At 37.7% G+C, this 23,155-nt stretch overlaps 1 protein-coding gene across 1 annotated transcript in view; it reads left to right on the top strand.

The window, feature by feature from the left end:
* The window catches only part of TMEFF2 (transmembrane protein with EGF like and two follistatin like domains 2), a 223,298-nt gene that overhangs the window by 122,250 nt on the left and 77,893 nt on the right, over nucleotides 1-23,155 (top strand). Inside the window, exon 5 of the mRNA XM_021703066.1 lies at nucleotides 1,968-2,064. Coding sequence (XP_021558741.1) covers nucleotides 1,968-2,064 — 97 coding nt within the window. The remainder of the gene's footprint in view (nucleotides 1-1,967; nucleotides 2,065-23,155) is intronic.

The following is a 23,155-nucleotide window of genomic DNA, read 5'->3' as shown; positions in this document are numbered from 1 at the left end:
TCCCTCTTCTTTCTGGGGAGGAATACCTTTTCTTAAGACTTCCAAATGTAAAACTATACCATCCATACTTTTGCAATTGAAGTTGATCTGTTTAATTCATAACTTTTTTGACATGTAATTGCAAACCATCAAGTACAGGGGTGGGTAAGTTGCTTTAGAAAAAATAAATTTCTACCTTTCCTGGAAAAACTATAAAACAGGGGCGCCTGGGTGGCTCAGTCATTAAGCGTCTGCCTTCGGCTCAGGTCATGATCCCAGGGTCCTGGGATCCAGTCCCACGTCAGGCTTCCTGCTCCAGGGGAAGCCTGCTTCTCCCTCTCTCGCTCCCCCTGCTTGTGTTCCCTCTCTCGCTGTGTCCCTCTCTGTCAAATAAATAAATAAAATCTTAAAAAAAAATTTAAAAAAAGAAAAACTATAAAATAGAGAACTTCCTTAGATGGCTTCTTGTCTTTTATTTTGGGGGGGGTTAATTAAATCACTTACCTGCACAGAAGTAAATTAAAGAAAATCAAGGAATTAAGACCTCTGCTTTTATAAATATTAAAAACTCTCTTGCTAATAGACAAAGAAGAAATGAGGAAAATATCATATTAAAATAAAATAAATCAGACTGGATTTGTTAGTTTCAGGGTGCATGTTAATATATGTGTCTTTGTTAAAGATATTATCTTATTAGTCTCATAAAGATTGGAGCCAATGCCATACTTAATAGCTTATGTTCTTTTTCTATTGAAAATATCTAACCTTTGGCAGAAGTACACTTTTTTAAAGGTTCTCTTGATTTAACATCCATTTTTAAGTATACTGTCTGTCCATAGAATAAAATTATCTATATAGTAGTTATGTTGTTGCAATTTTTCATCTATAACCAAACCTATTTTTGCTTTCAACTACATATTTTTTAATTGGGTAAATAGTAATCCATCATCTCAAAAGTGCTCTCAGATTTTCATTCCTTGGAGGCAAAATATTTAAGTCCAACTTACACTATTGTGTCCTGATTTTGAAAAGTTACTTTTATAATTAAGTTATATATTGCATATTTCTGTACTTGTAATTTATAGGAAAAAAAGATTAATATCAATAATCATCATCAGTGAGAATATATATATATATATATTTTTAAAGATTTTATTTATTTATTTGACAGAGAGAGATAGCAAGAGCAGGAACACAAGCAAGGGGAGTGGGAGAGGGAGAAACAGGCCTCCTGCCGAGCAGGGAGCCCGATGCGGGGCTCGATCCCAGGACCCTGGGATCATGACCTGAGCCGAAGGCAGATGCTTAACGACTGAGCCACCCAGGCGCCCCGAGAATATATATTTTTAAAATGAAATATATGTTCATAATCCTCCTAGAGGAAATCACTATGACGGGCTCTGTGCAATATTTATATAAAATACAAAACTTACTGTATAAACCAACTGAAAGCAGTTTTCTAAAAACTTATAATCAATATATTTTCCTTCTAAGTATGAAACATCTTGAGAAAAAAAATAAGACCTATCTAATGTCAAGACGGCCCATCCAAATATTTTTAATTATGTATAAAAGCCTTTAAATGAAAAAAAAAAAATCAGTAATTTGGGAAAGTGAAAATGTTAAGTATTCTTCATAAAATAAACACTAGATATTTCCTCTAGGCAAGTAACAGTCTAAATCCCTTTTAATTAATAACTCTTTCATATGGTCTACTTATTAGCCAAGTTTTTTGATAAATCCAGTAAACCCTCTTGTTTGTTGTTTCTTTTTGCTTGTAAAAAATGAAGTGTTTACTACATATCAATTATTGCTAGTGTTTTCCTTAAATTTAGGGAAGAAAGGAAGTGAGTAAGACATTCTTTGAAGTCCCAAAAAGCAAACAGGTCTATTGGAAAAGTAACAGCTTTGATACAGAATAGTCTTAGAGTGCTGGTATTAAGCATATTTATCTGAATTATTTTTGTTTACTTTCTTCTGTTCTCTAGTCCATGAAGGCTCAGGAGAAACCAGTCAAAAGGAGACTTCAACCTGTGATATTTGCCAGTTCGGTGCAGAATGTGATGAAGATGCTGAGGATGTCTGGTAACGTGTTCTTTTTACTCTTTAAACAAATTATAACAATAATTAATTTCTTTTTACTCCATCAACCATATCCTAAAAGACATTTTCAGCATTTTTTCTTATCCAGTTCTGAAGGGGGGAAAATGAGGGCTATAATAACAGCAAGGAATTTCTGAAGCTGAATTAAGAGCTGAACTAGCCAGGCAGCTGTTAAGAGCATTACTTGATAAGATATATTTAAAATATCACTTAGACCCCCAAATACTGTCAATGTTAAGAGATGGAAAGAAAATCATATTTATCAGAACATCCCTCAAGAACCATGGTCAATCAACAATGGAGAGTTGCTACTCTGCTTTCTAGGATGGTGGATCTGGGTAACTGCAGAGAATTTATTTAAGGTATATGCATATGCACACCCATAGCTGAACTGGGAAGGCAGTAAAGCAAAGAATGACTTCTGGGCTACTCTCTAGGATCAACTTCTCCCTTCATCTGAGTAATACTCAGCTTCTTCTGAAAAGATACACTAAACAAATAATGAATAACATTCATTATTTTGCATGAGTCCCAAAATGTTAGTCTTCTAGGGCCTCCACATGTATTGGTCCTGCCCTAATCATACCCAAAGGGAGCAACCCAAAATTCGCCAGAGTGAGGTCTTTGTGGCATGATAGTGGAAAGGGGCAGAGTTCTCCCTGGTTTACACACCTCAATTTTACACAGATATCTTTCAGAAAAACAGCCAAGTGCCCTTTGTTTTCTACATTATGCAGACTATGTTTGTCTAGAGGAGTTTATGATCGTTTTGATCAAGTTGGCTAAGAGATTAAATCTTCTCACCACAAAAAAAGAAATAGTAATTATGTGACATGATGGAGGTTTTAGTTAACACTATGGTGGTAATCATATTGCAATATATAAGCATATCAAATCAACACGATGTACACCTCAAATTTATACAATGTTATATGTCAATTATATCTCAATAGAGTTGGAGGAAAAAAACAATAGTTTTGATCAAACTTTTGTGGGTGGAGGGAGCAATTCATCTAAGGGACAAAAAGAAAAAACTAAAGGCAAGATAATTTTGGCAAGAGTTAAACAGTCTGCACTTAAAATATTTTAAGGATTTTTAGGATTCCAAGGGAGCAACTGGAGTTCTTAGGGTAAATTAATCAGGTACTTGTAGGTAAACACTATACCCCAGTGAAATAGCCACCCATTAATAAAAGCAAACATCAGTAGAGTTTTCGTACCTGTCAAACACTTCTCACCAATGAGTAGCTAGCAGCCAGTGGTAGTTTATGTACTGATTTGACTGTCCTGAGGTCAATAAATGTATATTTTCTTTAGTTCCACCCCAAAATTAATGAATCAGAATTTCAGAGAAGTAGGGCTTAAAATTTTACTTATCTAAAACTTCCCAAATGACTATGAAACACTTCTGTAAAATAAATGACTGACTCAGAGAATCTTTGCTCCCTAAATGCTTTAGGGCTCTATATACTCATAGTCATTATATATTAAGACACACAGATAGGAAATGTATCCCTTAAATATCCCATTTTTAATGTTTGCTGGTGACCACATCTGTAGTTCAACATCATTTTTAAAGCTGTTAATTATCTTGCTGTCAGTTATTTTACTTTTAAAAAAATTCACATGGGTTCCTAATTTTTTCTTAAGAATTTCCATTCCCCTAACTTCTCATCTCTTCAGTGATCATCTTTAGGTAACAAAGCTCATTTTGCAAATGCAAAGATTTAAGAAATGAGATAAATAACAGCTAAAAACTACTAGTTGCTTACTATGGGTTTTGGTCCATCTGTTTAGTTTTTCAATTCTCAGTTACCTTCAAAATAACCCTAGGGGTAGATTCCACCATTATTTCCCTTTGCAAAGAGGAAACTGAGTTTTGAGGTGTTTAAGTGGTAGGGCCACAGTGAAGATATGAGGTGAAAGTAACTAGAAGATGTTAGCATTAACAATTCAACCAAAGATGCAATTAAAATCGTATTTCTTTCCTGCCATGTCTGGAATAATAAGATAGCCAGATTGCGGGCAGCTTAGATGTAGTGACTCAAGACCTGCAGGGTTAGAGCTGGTGACAAGCGAGATGCCTGCAGCAGGCAATGGGAAAATGTCCAGGCAGGCAGTGTCACTCCTGGTATTCTAGCAAAAGTTCAGATCTATGGTCTGAGGGCAGGTAGAATGAGGAGATATGGACAAGGCTGGTGGCATCAGAAAGATTCAACAGTAGGTCGTAGGTCCCAGTCTTCAGAAAAAGAAACTCAATTACAAAGGGAACAAGGAGAAGGGCAAAGCAGAACTTCAATTATCAAGGAACTGGTTATCAATCAGGAAAACAGAGACAGATACGGGCAAGACTGGATAGATACCCAGTTGCCGGAACTGGTGTAGAAAGCCAAGCCTTGGTTACAAGGGGCTGAGACAAGCATCTAGATCTCAGAAATAAATTACAAGGTCAGAATGAAACCAGCAGCAAGGCTGACTGGATGCTGAATCAGTTAGCTTTTGGCTAGGACATCTTGTACGCCCCCAGCCTAGAGACAAGATTAGTTCCAAAATGCGGAATAAAGCTGAACCTCCAGATGGGGCTAAGTGGCTATAGCTGTGAAGATTAGAGGGATTCAGGGGGCAGGGAGCCAAGAAGATCATTATACTTCCCAGGCAAGAATGAAAAGTTGTTAGCATTTAAATAAAATGTACTTAAAATGTCCAACGTAAGCAAGAAGGAATGGTGCTGAAAATGGTAAAAGTATTGATTTTCATTTACATAAATACCTTTGTATGTTAACATATTGTATTTAGTTATGACCATGAAGGGCAGATTGGAACAGCTGAAGGACACAAGAATAAAGCAGTAAATGAAATTAAATAGGCGTGGAATGAAAGAGGCTATAAAATATGATAGGAAGCAGTTGGGGAGTGATCTGACTCTAGTACTAGTCAACTGAAGCAGAGGAGAGTTGATGTGCTGTTGATTTTGGATGAAACCATGACCAGGTCCTCTCCCAAACATAAAACACTGCATATGCTGTGTGGCAACAAAGAGTGCAACTCAGTCTTCAATTTTATTTTTTCCTTTGATACTAACTAAACTATAATTTTATGCACACAAATATCCTCAATCCTGCATTATGAAGCAACAAGATATGAAATACTACTATTATGTTATTATTGTATCTGCAATACTGAAACAAAGATGAAAAATTAATTCCTGATCTTTCTTTAACCCTGGCCGAAGAAATTAATATTATACATTTCACCACAAAAAAATAAGTCTAGTTATTCAAAAAATGCTTAGGTACTTTCTGGATGAAGTTAAATCTTTGTTAGAATTAAAAAGCCAGTTGATCAATTACAATCAATCATAATCAATTGATCTTCTTTTCATAGTTAGATGAGTTTTTGAGTTACACAAGTCACACTGGACATGAAGAAAGATAGATGATAGATAGGTAGATAGATAGATAGATAGATAGATAGATAGATAGATAGTAGCTAGATAGATGGTAGGGGGTAAGGAAAATGGAGGAAAGGAGGAAAAAATAACAATTAGAGGACGGCATTGATAAACCATGATCCTAAACACATTACATTTTAATACCTTTGAGAGAATAGATGGTTTATAAGCTCATATAAGCCCCTCACTTATATTCTCTGATTTCATTTCAAGGTTTTTCTCTTCCCTTTTTCTTCTTATGGAGAACATCAAGGCTGTAGAAATCAGAAGATGGTCAGGTTTACTCAATAGCAAAAAAAACACCATTGCTTCAGAAGATTCTTCACTTATATTTATTGACCTAGGTGTAGGAAAGAATTAAGCTTCCAAAAGAGAGAATTAAATCCACATGGGAAGTGGCTCACAACACAGATATATCCACTCTCATATGGAGGCATCCCTTTATTTAGGATGGGCTTCAAACAAATGGAACACCTGTGCAAAGAAATGTGAAAGCTTATTTATAGGGAAGGGGTTAAGAGGGGAAGGAAAGAAGGGCTTAAAAAATTGTGTCTCTTGATATCTAGACTGAAAAAATTCAAAACTAATATATTTATACATCAAAGAGACTCTCAAATATATCCTGCCAAATATAATTTATAAAGAAAAAGAATGGTTTATAAATAAGTCAAACATAATAAAATTGACTCATTGCAAAGTAATAAAGCCCCATCTGATAGCACTGGGAATACCAACTTATGATTTCAACAAATACTTCTGGTACTTGGTTAGTTTTAGAAACAGCTTTTTATTCCCTTAATTATCGTACCTGATAAATTATTTCAGTAAGTCCAAAGTAGGTCAATGGTAACTCTCTTTGCACTGGGAGCTACTCCTAAGAAGTAATTAGCCTAGAACTTTCTGTTGGTCCTGTCAGTCAGAAATGGTTCAGAGCCCCGGGGTTGATACTTGATTTAATGTAAGAAAAAAGCAAGCTGATAGCTAGGTCTGATCATAGGAATGGCTGGGTAAGAAATTGGCTGCATGCCTAACATTTCCAAAGTGTCAGGATAGATCAAGGAAGGAGCACAGGTGTAAAAGCAGATGTGGCTCATGACAAATGATATAAAGGGACAATTTAAATTATGTGTATTTGCTTCACATGTATGCTTGATAGCTCCTATTCCCATTTTAACTTTGCTTTCGTATCATTCTCTACATGCTACTCAGGCTCCATTAGCAAAATCATATTGGCTAAAATGCTATTAATTCCTCAGTAGTCATTCATTTTATCTTTGAAAACATTAATCATGTTTTCCAGTTTCACTGCGTCACATCCTTGAGTTTGACTGCAGTGGGAAGAAAGGAGAAAAGCAAAGTAGTTGCAGTAAAATGAGTTCAGAAAAACAGAATGAGCATCCATGTTTTTCATTTCACTGATGTTCCATAACTGAGACAGGGTGTGGGCTTTGGCATTCCTTTTGTGAGTGTCTCTTACAAAGACAGTTTAGTTTGAAGTCTTTAACATCTTGCTTCTTTGATCTGAGAAGGCTCCTTGTCACTAGGAAGACTGTTGCTGGCACCATTCCCACTCTTAATGCATTTTGGACTGTGGAGAATCATGAATATTTGAAGCAGGGCAATGGCCGTGGATGATCGCCGGCACTAGATTTCACCATACATATAAGCGAATTAGGCATCAGGTCCTGCTGACTTTAGTGCTTTTGGATTATGAGCTTGATAGGGAAAATTAAGACACCTCTGAGGAGAATACAGAAAATGATTTCTTTTAAAACTACTACCAGTCAACAATTGAACAAAAGGATTGTGTTGCATTTGGAAAGTTTCCAGGTGTTTTCTACTAAGTAAAAAGAAGATTGGTTAGGATCATATATGGGATATCTAAAGAAGAGGATGCTGATTAGTCACAGAATCTTAGTGATCCAAGAGTCCATTCAATCTCCCCTCAGGGTGTTTGCCTTTTATGGATTTCCTTTGCTCTCTTGCCCCAGAACTATAAATGTGCTTACCATAATTAGGATTGACTTCTAACAGGAGTTTACTCATGGAGAGACTAAAAACACTCACACAACAAGAAAAACAGGTCTGTTCTTGAAAATCCAAGGTTTTTGTTGTATGTAAATACGGCTTCATGAGAAAACCTTTTTGATTTCAAGATTCCTAGGGAGTCTTGTTCTCCCTCAAACTGCCTCTTCTCCTCCACCATGAAGACAATGCAGTCACCTCTGAAAACTGCCATGGCATTTTCTGTTTCTACAGGTGGGTGGGGAACTGAAGAAAAAAGACAAATCTTTTTCTTTTTTTTTTAATTTCAATTTTTATAATTTTTTTTAAGATTTTATTTATTTCTTTGCCAGAGAGAGAGCACAAGCTGGGGGGGAGGGGCAGGCAGAGGGAGAGGGAGAGAAGCAGGGAGCCTGATGCGGGGCTCAATCCCAGGACCCTGGGATCATGACCTGAGCCGAAGGTGGACGCTTAACTGACTGAGACACCCAGGCACCCTTTTTATTTTTCTTTAAGATGTTATTTATTTATAAGACAAATCTCTTCTCTCTTCCATGCCTCCATTTGCCCAGAAAATTTTTTCAGAGACTGAAATACGCAGCTCTTGATTTGGGGTAACACATATTTCCATTCCTACAATTTCAAGAGAAAATGCTGATATTTTTAGCTAATCCATAACCAAATGTAAAAGTTTGATTTTATTTCCTTCTTTTATGTATTCCTCTACTTATCTGAATCAAGGGGAAGAAATCTTGTATTCTTTTTTAATTCCGCACAATGAAATAAGATTTAGAATGCAATTAGAGTTAAAGAAGACTAGTATTTGTTACATGGTCTGTACAAAGATCTGTGACAACAAATACCTTATCTGTGACCCAGACTTCTTTCTAGTGTGGCTGCCAGTAAGTAGACAAACCCGCAAATGGAATCTGAACACTTCAAGCGTCACTTCAAAAGATAAATGAATAACAGTACCCTTCAAATGCACAACAGGCAATCTGAAAAAACAAGCAACAAATAGACAACTAACCCACCTTCCAAAAATGGACCTTTATTTATACTTTGTGAAAAGTAGACCTTAAAAAATAAAATTGAAATTTGAAAACAAACCATGGTCTTTAATTTTTTTTTTTTTTAAGATTTTATTTATTTGCGAGAGAGAGAATGAGAGACAGAGAGCATGAGAGGGAGGAGGGTCAGAGGGAGAAGTAGACTCCCTGCCGAGCAGGGAGCCCGATGCGGGACTCGATCCCGGGACTCCAGGATCATGACCTGAGCCGAAGGCAGCCGCTTAACCGACTGAGCCACCCAGGCGCCCCAAACCATGGTCTTTAAAACAAAGGCTTACCTCAGGTCTTCTGTGTTGCTTGGCTCCTTGGAAAGGGCTTGCATTTTCACCTAAGTTCTGGAACCTTCTGATTCTTTCTCAGTAGCGATGCCACCACTGTGTCATCACACAGGGATTAATGAAACTTAATCAGGGTATGACAGATAACGAACATAATCTGGGGTGAACTGCCCGGAAGCACAGAATAAACTATTCTCAACTTTCACATATGTTGTATATGTTTTTATACTTTATTTAACTCATGCAGTATAAATCATGTAAACTTCCATTTTACATAAAAATAATGAAATACTGCATGAGGGCAGAACAAAAGAAACAAAATTCCTAAATACATATGGTGTTTCTACCACTAACTTTTTGTTGTTATTGTTACCGGTTTCTCTTTTTACTTGCTGTTTGAATCTTGTTTTGCACTGTCCCCTGCTAATGGCATGTTGCCTTACTTCTGGTGCTCACTCACCAAACGCTCACGCTCAGTTTCCTCTTGACTTTTCTGAGTCTCAGTTTCTTTCTTTCTTTTTTTTTTTAGATTTTATTTATTTATTTGAGAGAGAGAGAGAACAAGCGGGGAGGAGGGGCAGAGGGGGATAGAGAGAGAGAGAGAGAAGCAGACTCCCCACCGAGCAGGAAACCCGATGCGGGACTCGATCCCAGGACCCAGAGATCATAACTTGAGCCAAAGGCAGACACAACCAACTGAGCCACCCAGGTGCCCCTGAGTCTCAGTTTCTAGTATACTCCGAGTCAAAGATTCCTGTCCCTCAGAATCAGAGAACACCTGTTCCACGTTCCAGCGTCCCAGTGTAACACCCCAGTCTCAGAAATAAAAATATGAGTCTCATAGTTACCAAAATATCAGAACTTTCAAAAGCTTGTTTCCCATGTTGCAGGCACCATTATAATGTTTACATTCATGGAGCTATTTAATCCTTTTCATAATCTCGTGAAGTTAGATACACTAATAATTCCAATTTTATAAGAAAGGAAACTGACGCACAGAGTAGTTAAACAAAGTGGTTTGCCCAAAGCCCAATAGGAAGTGGCAGTCTAGGATTTGAACCCCTTCAGACTGACTCCAGAGACCACCACTCACTGTCTTCTCAGATATTTAGTGACATAGTGTGTGTGTGTGTGTGTGTGTGTGTAGCATACATTATGTGTACACACACACACATATACTGAATTTCACATTTTTTTTTCTTGAAATAGAACATGAAAACCAAGACTTAAGTGATGAAATCCACCACTAAAAGGTCCACATTGTCTATGATGGCCTCAATGTATTTTCTTTCTCACTAGGTATATATACTTTACTTCCTTAGAAACTGTGTGGTTTTCCTTTTTTGTTGCTGTTTTGTTTTTTGTGGAAGCATTGAGTTATCTGTGGAGAATATCCTTAGGACAATATGCGTGCCCAATTAGGTGAGGTTATTAGGCATAGGGTGGCTAAGAACAGACATATCTTCACCAAAACCTGGTTATTTTGAGCTGCTTCAGCTTCGGGTAGCTGGTGTTGAAATGATAGCGGCAACCCTGATTATGGACCAGGGTAAACATTATTTATACAGTAACCACTGATAGGTTTCAGATCTTTTCTTTTCCAGGCAGGAGGCACGTGACACAGCTGTTAGAGACGAGCCGTTTAACGCTCCTCCTTGCTCGAGTGCTGGTGGGCCATTCTCGGCATCATTGCAAAGGGCAGAGAGCACTGAGGAGCCTCGAGGAGCAAGGGCCCTCCCTGTCCAGTAAGCCATCCGACAAGTAAAGTTGTCCTTACTATCTCTGGGAATAGCTGATGGACTACACGCCCCTTTCCAAATAGCAAAAGAGAGTTTGTCACAAATGCATATTCTTACTCTAACAACAGAAACTGTGATATGTAGAGAAAGAGGAGAAAATCACTGAATTAAAGGGCAACTAAAATGGCCCACATGCCAGTGGGTTTTAATCCCTGTCCCAGGGGCACTGCCCTGTTCTATCTTTCTACTTGGCACTTAAACATATCATGTCAAGCCTCTTATTTCTCAATCTAATGTATCTTCTTGAAGTTTACATTAAGATGGATTTTTTTTCTAACTATAAAAGTGGTACATGTTTATCATAGAGAATTTGAAAAAAAAAACTAGAAATATAAAAACTCCATTAAGATGTCATCCCATCATCCCACCATTCCAAGATAACCACTGTAAAAGGTATATTCCCCGCCCCACATCTGTGTTTATGTACGTGTGCATACATGTGTCTGTATACGTTTCTCATGATAATCGAATCATATTTTACACATCAACAGAGCCTCTCTCTTAAAAAGTTCACTTAACGTTAAGGCTGAGTTTGGAGATTGTTGGGAATGCTAATCAAATTGATGGAGAATATACTTAGATTTGAACATGATTTCTGTGGCCCATATTCTAATTATCCTTTTAAAATTTATGCACTTCTCAAAACAAATGGATTTGAGAGTACTGTCCTAACATTTTTGATCTAAAAAATTTACCAAAGTGTCAATCCCTTCTAAGTCTACATTAGACATTTTTCTTGGTTAATGCCAAGAGACTGGATAGTATGTGTACTGAAAACATTTCATTGTCTGTATCCAGAGCATTCATAATAAATAGCTTTCTGAGGTATAAGCATTATTTACAGAGAAACTGTCCTCCCAAAGGTGTTTTAAATTGGGTAGAAACCATTGCTAGTCTTCAGTGGTTTACTTCCAAATAGTAATATATTGTATGTGTTGGTTCATCTAAACAACAAATCAGCAAGCCATCCTCGGTAACCAACATCAGTCTGTTCCAAACACATTCCCTTACAAACAGGATGTGTACTATCTAATAGTGATTGAACAAACTGCAAAATTACATGCAACACCCAATCGAACAATCAATATTACTGAAGATCTAAATGCTTATTATAGTAAAAAAAAAGAAGAAGAAGAAGAAAGAAAAGAAAAGAAATGAAATGAAGGAAAGGGATATCTGATTTTTCTAGACCCCCAGCCGATGCCTAGTAAAATTAATCAGGAGTGGATCCATTCATACCTTCATCACTAAGCTATGAATGAAACATAAGAAATCAGGATGATGCACTTCGGATGGATGATCTTCTAAAGATTGTTTACCACAGCTCTTTTTTTATTCACTGCAGTCTTTTCAAAGTCTGACATAGTAGTTTACTCTGTTCTCTGAGCTCATTCTAAAATGAGCTTTCTATTGGGGCGCCTGGGTGGCTCAGATGGTTAAGCATCTGCCTTCAGCTCAGATCATGATCCCAGGGTCCTGGGATCGAGTCCGGCATTGGGGTCCCTGCTCAGCGGGGAACCTGCTTCTCCCTCCCCTTCTCCTGCTCCCCCTGCTTGTACTCTCTCGCTCTCTTTGTCAAATAAATAAATAAAATCTTAAAAAAAATAAATTAAATAAAATGAGCTTTCTACTATCAAAATTGTACTATCCAGGATAATAAAAGTAATGTTAGCCCACAACTAGCTATAGTGTCTATAATCAGCAGCTATTAAAAGATACACAAAAATTGGGGGAAATGCAAAAATAATAAAAAGTAAAATGCTAGCTTCACATTAGCAAAAATTAGTGATATATTTCTGTAATAAGCATAGATATCTACATAAACATAGTACTTTATTTATTTTTAAGATTAATTTATGTATGAGAGAGAGACAGTGGGGGGAGGGGCAGAGGAAGAGAATTCTCAAGCAGACTACCCACTGAGTGCAGAGCCCAATGTGGGGCTTGATCCCCCAACCCTGAGATCATGACCTGAGCTGAAACCAAGAATCAAACACTCAACTGACTGAGCCACCCAAGTGCCCCATAAATGTAGTACTGTAAAACATTCAAATATAACATTGAATTGTCAATTATGACAAAGAAATAAAATATTTGCTTGAAATATGCAGTTTAATTTTAATTGATTATACTTTTCTTGAAAATAATAATTAAGCATTAGTGAGCACTTACTTTGTTCCCTGCGCTCCTCTAAGGGCTATGTGTTTATTAACTGATGTAATCTTCATAAAACTAAAATTTAGGTATTATTAACATTCCAGTTTTAAATATGATGAAATTGAAGCACAAAGGTGTTAAGTAACTCATCTAAATTTACTTAGCTATTAAGGTTCAAAGTCAAGATTTGAACGCAGAGGACATACTCTGATCTATTTTGTAAACATTGTGCCCCAGAAACCTGGGGGCATAGTGGAGAACTTGCAAGACTCAGAGGAGTTTTACATTTTCTTGGGGAAACAGAGAAAGAAACATATGTTTAATTAGGCTGGAAGTCAAGTGCACCCTCTATAGAAGCCAAGTGGGTCATCTCATTTAATCCTTCACAAAGGTACGGTAAGTTAGGTCTTAATTTTCCTCCACTTATAGAAAGGAGGAAACCAAGTTTTGGGGAGATCAGTAACATGCCAAATATATGTTGCTAGGTAGGGGCAGTTCTCGAGTTCAACCTCAGATTTTTTTTAACATAATTCCAAGCTGCGTGCCCTTTTTCTTGCATAATGCTAGAGAGTAGATGTCAAGGTAGAATTAAGTTAGTTAAGAAAACTGTTCTTTCAGAGGGAAGAATAGCTTATGACTGAGATTGTGTATAGTAAATGAAAGGTTGGAAAAGTATTCATAGCCAAATGATGGAAGACTTAGTTGTCAAATATATTAGGGTATATTATAGTTAGGGTAACACTGTTACTGGTCGGAGAGTCTGCATTGTATGAATGGAGGTCTCAGTCCTTGGATTCCCCACAAGATTTACAAGGGGATCCACGCTGAAATAAAGACAGCCAGAAGGAAAATAGCAAGGACAAAGCAATTTACTAAAGCAAAAAGTACACTCTCAAGGTCGGGGAGTGGTCAGGTTCCACAAAGTGGAACCGACCCTAAGTAGTTTTGGTATTGGATATTATTGGGTCTGTCTGGGCTGAGAGGAGCAGTGATGTATAGTGAGGAGGTCTCCAATGAGCGCTGCTTTCAATCATCTGGAAACTCCTCCCACAGGTTGGGAGGGGAGTTTTTGACCCTACAAGGTTTGTACCAGAATGCTCATGGCAACCTTTCTTCATCCGGTAGGGTTGTTCCTGCAATGCAAGTGCATTATAATGAATCTAGGGGTTACCCTGGGGCAGAGGTGGAAGAGGAGAGCCCATGCTCTGCACCTGTGGCTCTTGATTTGTCAGACCCAAGGTCTTGGAAGACACAAGGTCAGGATGTTTTGCCCCTGGGCTTTTAATGTGTAGCTTATTTATCACCGGCCCTGCCTCCAGCTCCTGTCTCTATCATACCCCTTCAAGGAGCTTGGGGCTCTGCCTTGCGGTGTTCCTTCCACTGCTCAAGTCTAGCTTCTACCTAACAACACTAAATGTTATAACAGATAACTGCCAAATTCTTAGAGGTATAACACACACACACACATACACACACACACTTACTTCTTCCTCTTATCACAGTTCAAGCAAGTGTTTTTAATCAGAGAGTCTTCACATGGTCTTTTAAGAACTGTGTCTCTTTCCATATCATGGGCCTGCCCTTCCTAAATCACTGAGGTTCTATTCACTCATTTAATAGGAAGCAAAAGAGAAGAAAAGATCATACATGGGAATTTTTATCAGCCAGTCTTGGAAACGGCATTTCTCGATTCCACATATATCCCTCTGGCCAGAACATTTGCTATATTGTAAAAGTAGCATTAAGGAGAAAGAAACCAGTAATAAAGTTCGGTAATGGCCCTAAAAGAGAGAGATTGGAATCAAGAAAGCTGTACAGTAGCAGTAGATATTTATTTAGCATGTATAATGGGTCATTCTCTGTCTGAAGCCCTGACAATACCATGTATGACACAAAGTTCCAGCCCATAGAGAGCTTATGTTTTGGGGAGCTTCTCATCCAAGAGGGTGACGTAGACATGCTAAGAAGAGGAGATATGGGGAGGGATAAGTGATAAAGAAATAAAATAGTAAGCGAGCAAGATACTTTCAGGTAATAAATGTTCTGAAAATCGGGGTCCTGGGAGAAGGAGCTGCTACTTAAGATTGGGTATGCCTCTCTGCGATTGTCATTGGAGTCAAATAGGGGGCAAGATCCAGCCTCACAAAAATCTGTAGAAGCAGAATTCTGAGCAAAGAGAACATCTGGTCCAAAGGCACAAAAGTGCAGGTGAGCTTGGTGTGCTGAAGGAACTGATTGAAGCTTAGTGCAGCTAGAGCCAGAAAATTAAAAAGAAGGTCTTAGATGAAGTTGAAAAGGGGGCCTGATCATGAAGCTTCTAGCAGGCCTTAGTGACAAGTGTTGATTTTATTCTAAGTATAGTGAGAAGCCTTCCGATGTGTTAATCTGGAAGTGATATGATTTAGTCATCTGCACTGCCCCTCCCTCCTGAACTTTACGAGACCACTCCAGAACAGGGTCATTGCCCCCTTCTCCCGTATCCCACAGCACTTTCCCTCGTTTCAATCTTCTCAGTAGCTAGTTACCTGGAAGTGTAGATATGTGATTTCCTCAACTGAAACATAACCTCCCGGAGAGCAGAGACTTGTATATAATTTGTGGCTCCCTCAGTAACAAGCACGGTTCCAAGAAAGCACTTAGGGCCTGAGTAAGTACATGAATACATGAATGATGAATAAATAAATGAAGGAAAGAAAGCCAGCGAAAGGGATAAAGAGCAATATCCCCTTGTATTTGGAGTCTGCGATGTGCTTGTCACTTTCGCTATGGAATTTGATCCACGTGAGCACAATGGGTACGTGCAGAAGAGTTTGGTAATGGCACAATTATGAGAAGCAAGAGATTAGAAAAAGAGTCAAAGAGAAATTAAGATTTTTGAGGCTGAGCACTGGGGAAGAATAAGGGGAATTGGGATCAGGAGGTAGAGTTGATTTGGAGCATGAGAGGAAGGTGATGAGAAAAAGTTACATTCTGATTCAGCTGATAAAAGGCAGAAACCCATGGAATGCCCTGTAGGCAGATGATTAAAGGTTAAGTTGCGTGGTGCAGACAGAAAGAGCTGCAGGAGTTCAGAGACATCTAATAAAGTGAATTTGGGAACGAGCAATGAAAATAGACACTGGAATAGCAAAATGTTAGACTGCTAGGTAAAAGGACACAAAATATTTGCGAAAAATAATGTGATACTGGAAAGAAAGGACAAACTAAGTAAAAAAAAAAAAAAACAGAAATATATCAGTATATGTTAATTAAGAGATAAGAAATTAAAAATAGACCAAAGAAGAAAAAAACTAAGGAGCCACTGTCCTCCATTTGTTTAATTAAAAGATAAAATTACCGCCCTGTTCCTCACTAAATATTTCTGATTTCCCAGATCCAGAGTAGAGAAAATAGGACTGTGTTACAGGGTTGTACTTTCTGGCTCCCTTGACGTTGGGATAACCCATGTGTCTAGTCCAATACCTTGACCAGGGACTGAGTATTTGATTACCAACACACAACTCTGCCAAATTCTTTTGTTTTTCTGGCATAGTAACTCTCAGTGTTCAAGTAGGTGACTGCTTCATCATCCTGGGCCCTTGGGTGAAACATAACATGGACAAGAAATAGATCTTTGCTGCATTAAGCCACTGAGATATTGAGGCAGGATGTTTATTACTACAACATAACATCTTATCCTAACTGATAAACATGATATCAGTGAGAAAACATAGATGTGGAGTGAGATTGACTCTTGAGATAGGAAACAATGGAGAAATTAAGGGTCATTAAAGAAGACAGAGACTCAAAGTTGGCAAATGATCCATACTGCTATGGTCTTAACATTTGTTTCCCTCCAAAATCATATGTTGAAACCTAACCTCCAAAGTGATGGTAGTAGGACGTGGGGCCTCTGGAAGGTGATTACGTCATGAGAATGGAGCCTTAATGAATGAGATTAGTGTCATTATAAAAAAGAACTCAGAATGCTAGCGCACCTCTTCTGCCTTGTGATGTTATAGACAGCTATCTGTGAGGAAGTGGGCACCACTAGACACTGGTGCCATGATCTCGGACTTCTCAAGAGCTGTGAGAAATTAATTCTGTTTGTATAAGCCACCCAGTTTATAGTATTTTTATTATAGCAGCCCAAATGGATCAAAACATTGGCCAAGCTTCCAACATGCTTATCCCCAAAGGCCTTTCAGTAGGGTGGCCCTGAAAACTTAACTGCAGATGTATCTACCTGCCCATCCACACTCCACCCAGTGAGAAATAGGCTAGGCCATCTCCTTTAGGGAGACTGGTGAAGTCCTCCAGCTGGCCGGCTGTGTCACTCTCCCTGCCTCGTCTTCAGGCCTAACATGAATTGGGTTGACTTGCTGAGGATCAGGAAGTTGAGAAGACAGTTAGTTACGGTACTTCCAGATCTCCAGCACCACAGTACTGTAAAAAAGAAGAAAAAGTACTGGAGATAATCAGAATCACAAGCATAAAATAGGGGCACCTGGGTGGCTCAGTCATTAAGAGTCTGCCTTCAGCTCAGGTCATGATCCCAGGGTCCTGGGATCGAGCCCCGCATCGGGCTCCCTGCTCAGCGGGAAGCCTGCTTCTCCCTCTCCCACTCCCTCTGCTTGTGTGTCAAATAAATAAATAAAATCTTTAAAATAAAAAAAAAAGAAGCATAAATAGGACGACAGTTTATAAACAGGGGAGAGAAAAATGCTTGATTGGTTTCTGATAAGAAGGATATATTTAGAGAGATAAAACCGAGCTTACAAGAATAAAGCAGAAATTAATTTTCCATTTGAGGCCTACAAATATAGAGACTAGTAAAAGGAAAAAAAAAAAGAGGTAAACTCATTTTTCTTCCTATAATGTGCAACATATCCATGATTTTTTTCCCATGGAGGGATGAGGAAGAGGGAGGAAGAGGGGGAGACGAATATATTTTTTAGCTCAATCTTTGACTACTTGTAGTGACCTAATTTTAAGTCTGAGGAATTATACTTAAAATATATCTGAGAAAACTATATTCATTGGCCACGAGCCAAGAATTCAAATCTTGCTGGTCATATTTTAATAGACAAAAGCATGCTTTGATGGATGGCTAGATGGGTGGATAGATGGACAGGTGATTGTATGGAGAGATATATGCCATATAGATATAATGAGGCAGATCAGTGTCTTGAGAAAGCATAGATTTTATATAAAACAAACAGAAGGCAGAAGGCTGAATGAAAAGAGGATTTTTGGGCTAAAATCAGTCTGAGAGCGCAGATACTGAAGTTAGACTGTCTGAGCTTAAATTTTGGTGTTGCCACTTACTTCTGGTGGCCTTAGGCAAGCTCCTTAACCTTCTTGCATCTCAGTGTTTTCATCCCTGTAAAGTGAATTGGAACATTTATTATATAAGGGTATTATGAAGGTTAATAAGTATATTCATTAACTTGAGTTCTGTTTGAATTTTTTATTCATAAACATATATCTCAGAAATGTTTCTCTTTACCTATATTGTAATACCTTATAGTTCAGACTGTGATTTGGAGAAATACTATTCATTCTCATTATTGGTGACTTGTATGATGGTGTCCTAGCTTATCTCAGAAATTCATGTCTCCAAAGCAGCCTTTTAAATAGGCCATGAATCCTAGCACTTTTTCCACTGAGGTGGGGGATGGAGAGGAAGTGAAAACAATCGAACTGATTGTTTGGGATTGAATAAATGAAATGAATGCTTTGAATTTTTTGTTATACTTCAAAAAATAGTATAGATGTTAAATAGATTAAAGAGTTTAAACCATGAAAAATCACACCATCCCGAATTCTTAGGAAAGTTATTTTTTGTGGTTGTTAGAGGGAAAAAGAGAGTTTAATTTACAATATAAAGTAAATAGCAATTGTTCACACTACTGTTTATGGATTTTGTATTAAATCCAATGCTAAATAGTTTACAAAGATGATTATGTTTAATATGCAAAAGGATCCTATGAGGGTTGTTATCCTCACTTCATCAGTGAGGAAACTGAGGCTTACAGGGCCACAATAAACCCCATATCATATATTATGGCTAATAAGTGGAATGAAGCAGGATCTAAATGTAGGCAATCTGGTTCCAGAGCCCAGGCTCCTCACTACCACACTAAATTGCCTCTCAAATAATCATAGTGCGTTAAATCCACTTTGGAGATCATATAATCCTGTCTCTTTGTATTACTGCCTGTAAATGTAAAGCAGAGAGAAGTTAAACGATCTGCCCAAGGTTATACACTTCCATCTTTTCCTCAACATAATAACACACTCTCGTTTAAAACTCATTTCCAGGATTTATACAAACTAATGGTGAAGTCATGACATTTTTTAATTGAATGCTCAATAAAAGAATCATTTTCATCTTGTTTTGCCATCTCCTGTCCATGAACGAAATGTAAAAACATGTTGTGAAGCTGAGAATCCTTATCTCCACTAATAGCCTGCTTTTTCATGGAAGGAGGAAAACCATCCTTACGCTGAGTCTGTTTTAGATGAAATAAGCATGTAGTCATTTTCTTTGTGAAGAACACCTATGAGGCATTAAAGGAAAAGATGTCAGGACTGACCTTCTAAGTCACATAACTTTAACTTACAGCCCACACATGACTTTAAGAAAAGTGTGATCTCTCCTACACGGCCAGTAATATACCTTTCTGAAGGTCCTCCAGGTCACTTCACTACAGTTCCAGGTGGAAAACCAATGAGGCTAACAGTGCTGTACCTCTTCAATAGACCAATTACTTTTATTTCTGAATGTTGATTTTTTATTTGATCAATCTTTACTATTGCTTTATTCAGACTTTAGAAGAGGTGTGTACAAGTATGTATACTTATCTGAATAATCTTCTGATTTCAAAGTTAGGAATTATTTTTCCTGAAAGTTTACAAAGGGGTCACTTCTACCTTTTACAAAGCCAGAAAGCAGGAACAACTCTAGATCATTTTCTTTGAAAACTACATACATGGCTGAACACAATTTAAAATCTGTTAGAGGTGAAATTTCTGTTAAAGGTTCTCCACAAGAGCTTATTCTGGTCTTTCACATAAAGGCCCAGCTCCCTCACAAGTTTTGGGATGTTAGTTGCGTTACCTAAACTTTCTGAGCCTCAGTGTCTATCTGTAAAGTGGGAGAGCTAACTGTCTACGCACAGGATGTTTATAAGTGTTAGATGCTAAGACTTAATAGGACGTCTAGGACAATGCTTGGTACTCAGCAAATATCTGATACTATCTTTGTGAGTTCAGTATCCAATTATATTGCATTCATCTAGTCCTGAGGTTTCAATTGCTACCTTTAGGTATATGATCAACAAATATTTTGCAGCTCTGACTCCCATGGCCTGAGCATTCATTTATTCATTTAACACATATTTATTATCCACTCTGTGTCGGATGTTGATCAAGGTGCTGGAGTTACAGAAGTGAACAAAACAAATAAAAAGTTTCATTATTTAACTTACTTTCTATTAGGAAAACATGATAAATAAGTAAACATAAGTAGCTTATTAGCGATAAATGCACAGGTTAAAAAAAAGAGCATGAAAGTAACATGGAACTTATTAGGACGTATTGAACACATATTAAGGAAGTGAGGAGTGAATATTATAATTTCAGATAGAGTGCTCAAAAAAGGCTTTCGTGGGGGAAATCGGAGGGGGAGACGACCCATGAGAGACTATGGACTCTGAGAAACAAATTGAGGGTTCTAGAGGGGAGGGGGTGGGGGGATGGGTTAGCCTGGTGGTGGGTATTGAGGAGGGCACGTTCTGCATGGAGCACTGGGTGTTATGCACAAACAATGAATCATGGAACACTTCATCTAAAACTAATGGTGTAATGTATGGTGATTAACATAATTTTTAAAAATTTAAAAAAAGAAAGGCTTTCGTAAGAAGGCAACATTTTAAGAAAAGGATGAAGGATATGAGGAAACAAACCCTATAGATATCAGATCGATTCTGTCCTATAGTATGACAAACATTTATTGAGCTCCAACCATGTGCCGTGTATTTTAGGTATCTCCTTCACTCCGTGTGTCCAAATTTAATCCATCATCTCCCCCCACCCCGAACTTACTACATCTGCAGGGTCTCTGGCACCACCATTTTTCTCATCCCTCAAGTGAACAATTAACTGTGTCATTGTTGATGTTTCCTTTCCATTCCCCTGTCCATACACACCGATGTCCATCTACTCAGCTGCCAAGTCCTACAGATTTTACTGCTGCAATTCTTTCATGCCTGTTCTATTCTCTTTTGTTTCTGTTGATACTGGTATATTTCAGACCCATATTATTTGGGCTATTTTAATAGCCATGTAGTTGGTGCCTCAAATCCAATCCATGGTGATCAGTTCAATCTTCATAGACATCAATGGGCTTGTCAGTTCATGGTTTCAAAATCTTCAACAATTCACTGGCTTAACCAGATCCAGGCTCTGAATCAGCTCTCTCATATTCCCTTGGCCTTCTCATCGTTAAACAGGATTGTTACAGCAAGCTCGTGCATCATATTCTTACAGCCCAGCATCCAAGGGCAGAAAGGAGCAAGGCTCTGTCTGAAAGAGAACTTACACATTGCCATCACCACTTGCAATGGCAGACCTCTTTTCATTACAACTTCTGTCGCATCTTTGGGCTTCTAACAATCATGGGAAAGGGAGAAGACCAATCAACATGCACCCCCCCCAAAAAACATGAGCTTCCAATATCTGACTAGGATCAAGAATTCTTTAACAAGTAAGGAGAGTAGGAGTAGATTTGGGATTAACAACAAAGAATTTCTGCCAAATCCTCTATTGAAGAAAATATTGAGTATGATACTCAAGTCTTCTGAGATCCATCTTCCTGAGATTTTTTTTTTTTCCTTTTATAGCATGCTTTAATGAATATGTACTCTGATCTCTCCTATCTTCATGGCTTAGACCAGTTGTTCCCAATGTGTGGTCCAGGGGCTAAGATATTATTTGTCTTTTTCATTCTCATTTTCAGATAAATGCATAGTGGAGCTTTCTACAGGCTACTTAATATGTTATTCAACAGATTCAATTATATTTAGCTTTCTTTTGTTAAGTTAAACATTAAGGGATTTTCAAAAATGTACACATTGCCCTTCTTCTCACTAAAATTATTCTTAAAATATATCATTTTCTTAAAATGTTATTTATGTCAATATGCAATAAGTATATTATTGATTTTAAATGAATTAATAAATACAATTTTTTTAATGCCTCAGCTTTAGTTTCTATTGTGGTAAATGTCAGTAATTTGCATAAATAAAAGTTCTTTGAGGCCCTCAGTATTTGTTACGACTGTAAGGGTCTTGTGATCAAAAGATTTGAGAAGTGTTGCCCTAGCTTAGATTACATAGTCTCCTCTACCTGCAATGCCATTTCTTCTATCACTAAAGCCAGAATATTTCAATAACCTAATTTTAGAAGTGACATGTCATCATCATGCTTGTCCTTTGCGGGGCCCGATGCAAAAGGAAACTGTGATGTCCCTGGTTCAAAAGGCAGAGAAAAGTTCTATTAAAGGCATTCTTCCTTTCTTCTGTTAGTCTCTCTTTCTTGAGTTGTCATAGTGATTTTTATTTGCTATGTCATTCTGAATAGAAAAAGGTTAAAATTTTAAATTATGAGTATGTATTTTACTGTTAATTTTTATATTGTACAAAGCCAAGTTTAAATGCAAATATAGGAGCTTTTCATTTGTATATAAAGCCACTAAAATTATACGATCATACTTTGTAGCTCATACATGCACGTATATTTCATCCTTACCAGAACAGTGGAAACTGCTGTACAAAACTAACTCAACTGCTTTTATTTTATGTCTTGATGCTCACACAGTCTACCAACCTTCTCTACCTTTGGTTTACTGGTAAGTAAGGAAGGATCAAAAAGACAAGGACATCCAAAAGGACATCCTTTCTTTTTCCTGCTAAGTCATAATTTTTAGTGCAAGTGGTCGGTTAATTGAGGGAAGTAACATGCAAAAAAATACATATGATCGAGTCCCTTGGTCATTCATGCTTCTTAAGATGCTATTGCCTTCTTCCTGTGCTTTAAGCAAGTTCTTGGTTGAACAGAAAGGACGTCATGTCAGGCTGTCCATGTCCCATTTTACTCAACTGTAGAAGTAAACTGCTGACTTTGTACTTGCTTTGAGGCTCACTGAATTCCCATGAATCAAGGCTCCCCCTGGAATCCTGTGCTCATGGAGCATCACCAACACTTATATGGGAATAGGATGGCCAAGAAAAGGAGACAGACAACACACATACTGAATCTCACTCTTCTGCT

This window comes from Neomonachus schauinslandi, chromosome 3, assembly GCF_002201575.2.
Source record: "Neomonachus schauinslandi chromosome 3, ASM220157v2, whole genome shotgun sequence".
NCBI lineage: Eukaryota > Metazoa > Chordata > Mammalia > Carnivora > Phocidae > Neomonachus > Neomonachus schauinslandi.
The sequence above is the reverse complement of the archived record's forward strand: the minus strand, read 5'-3'. Positions and strand labels throughout refer to the sequence as shown.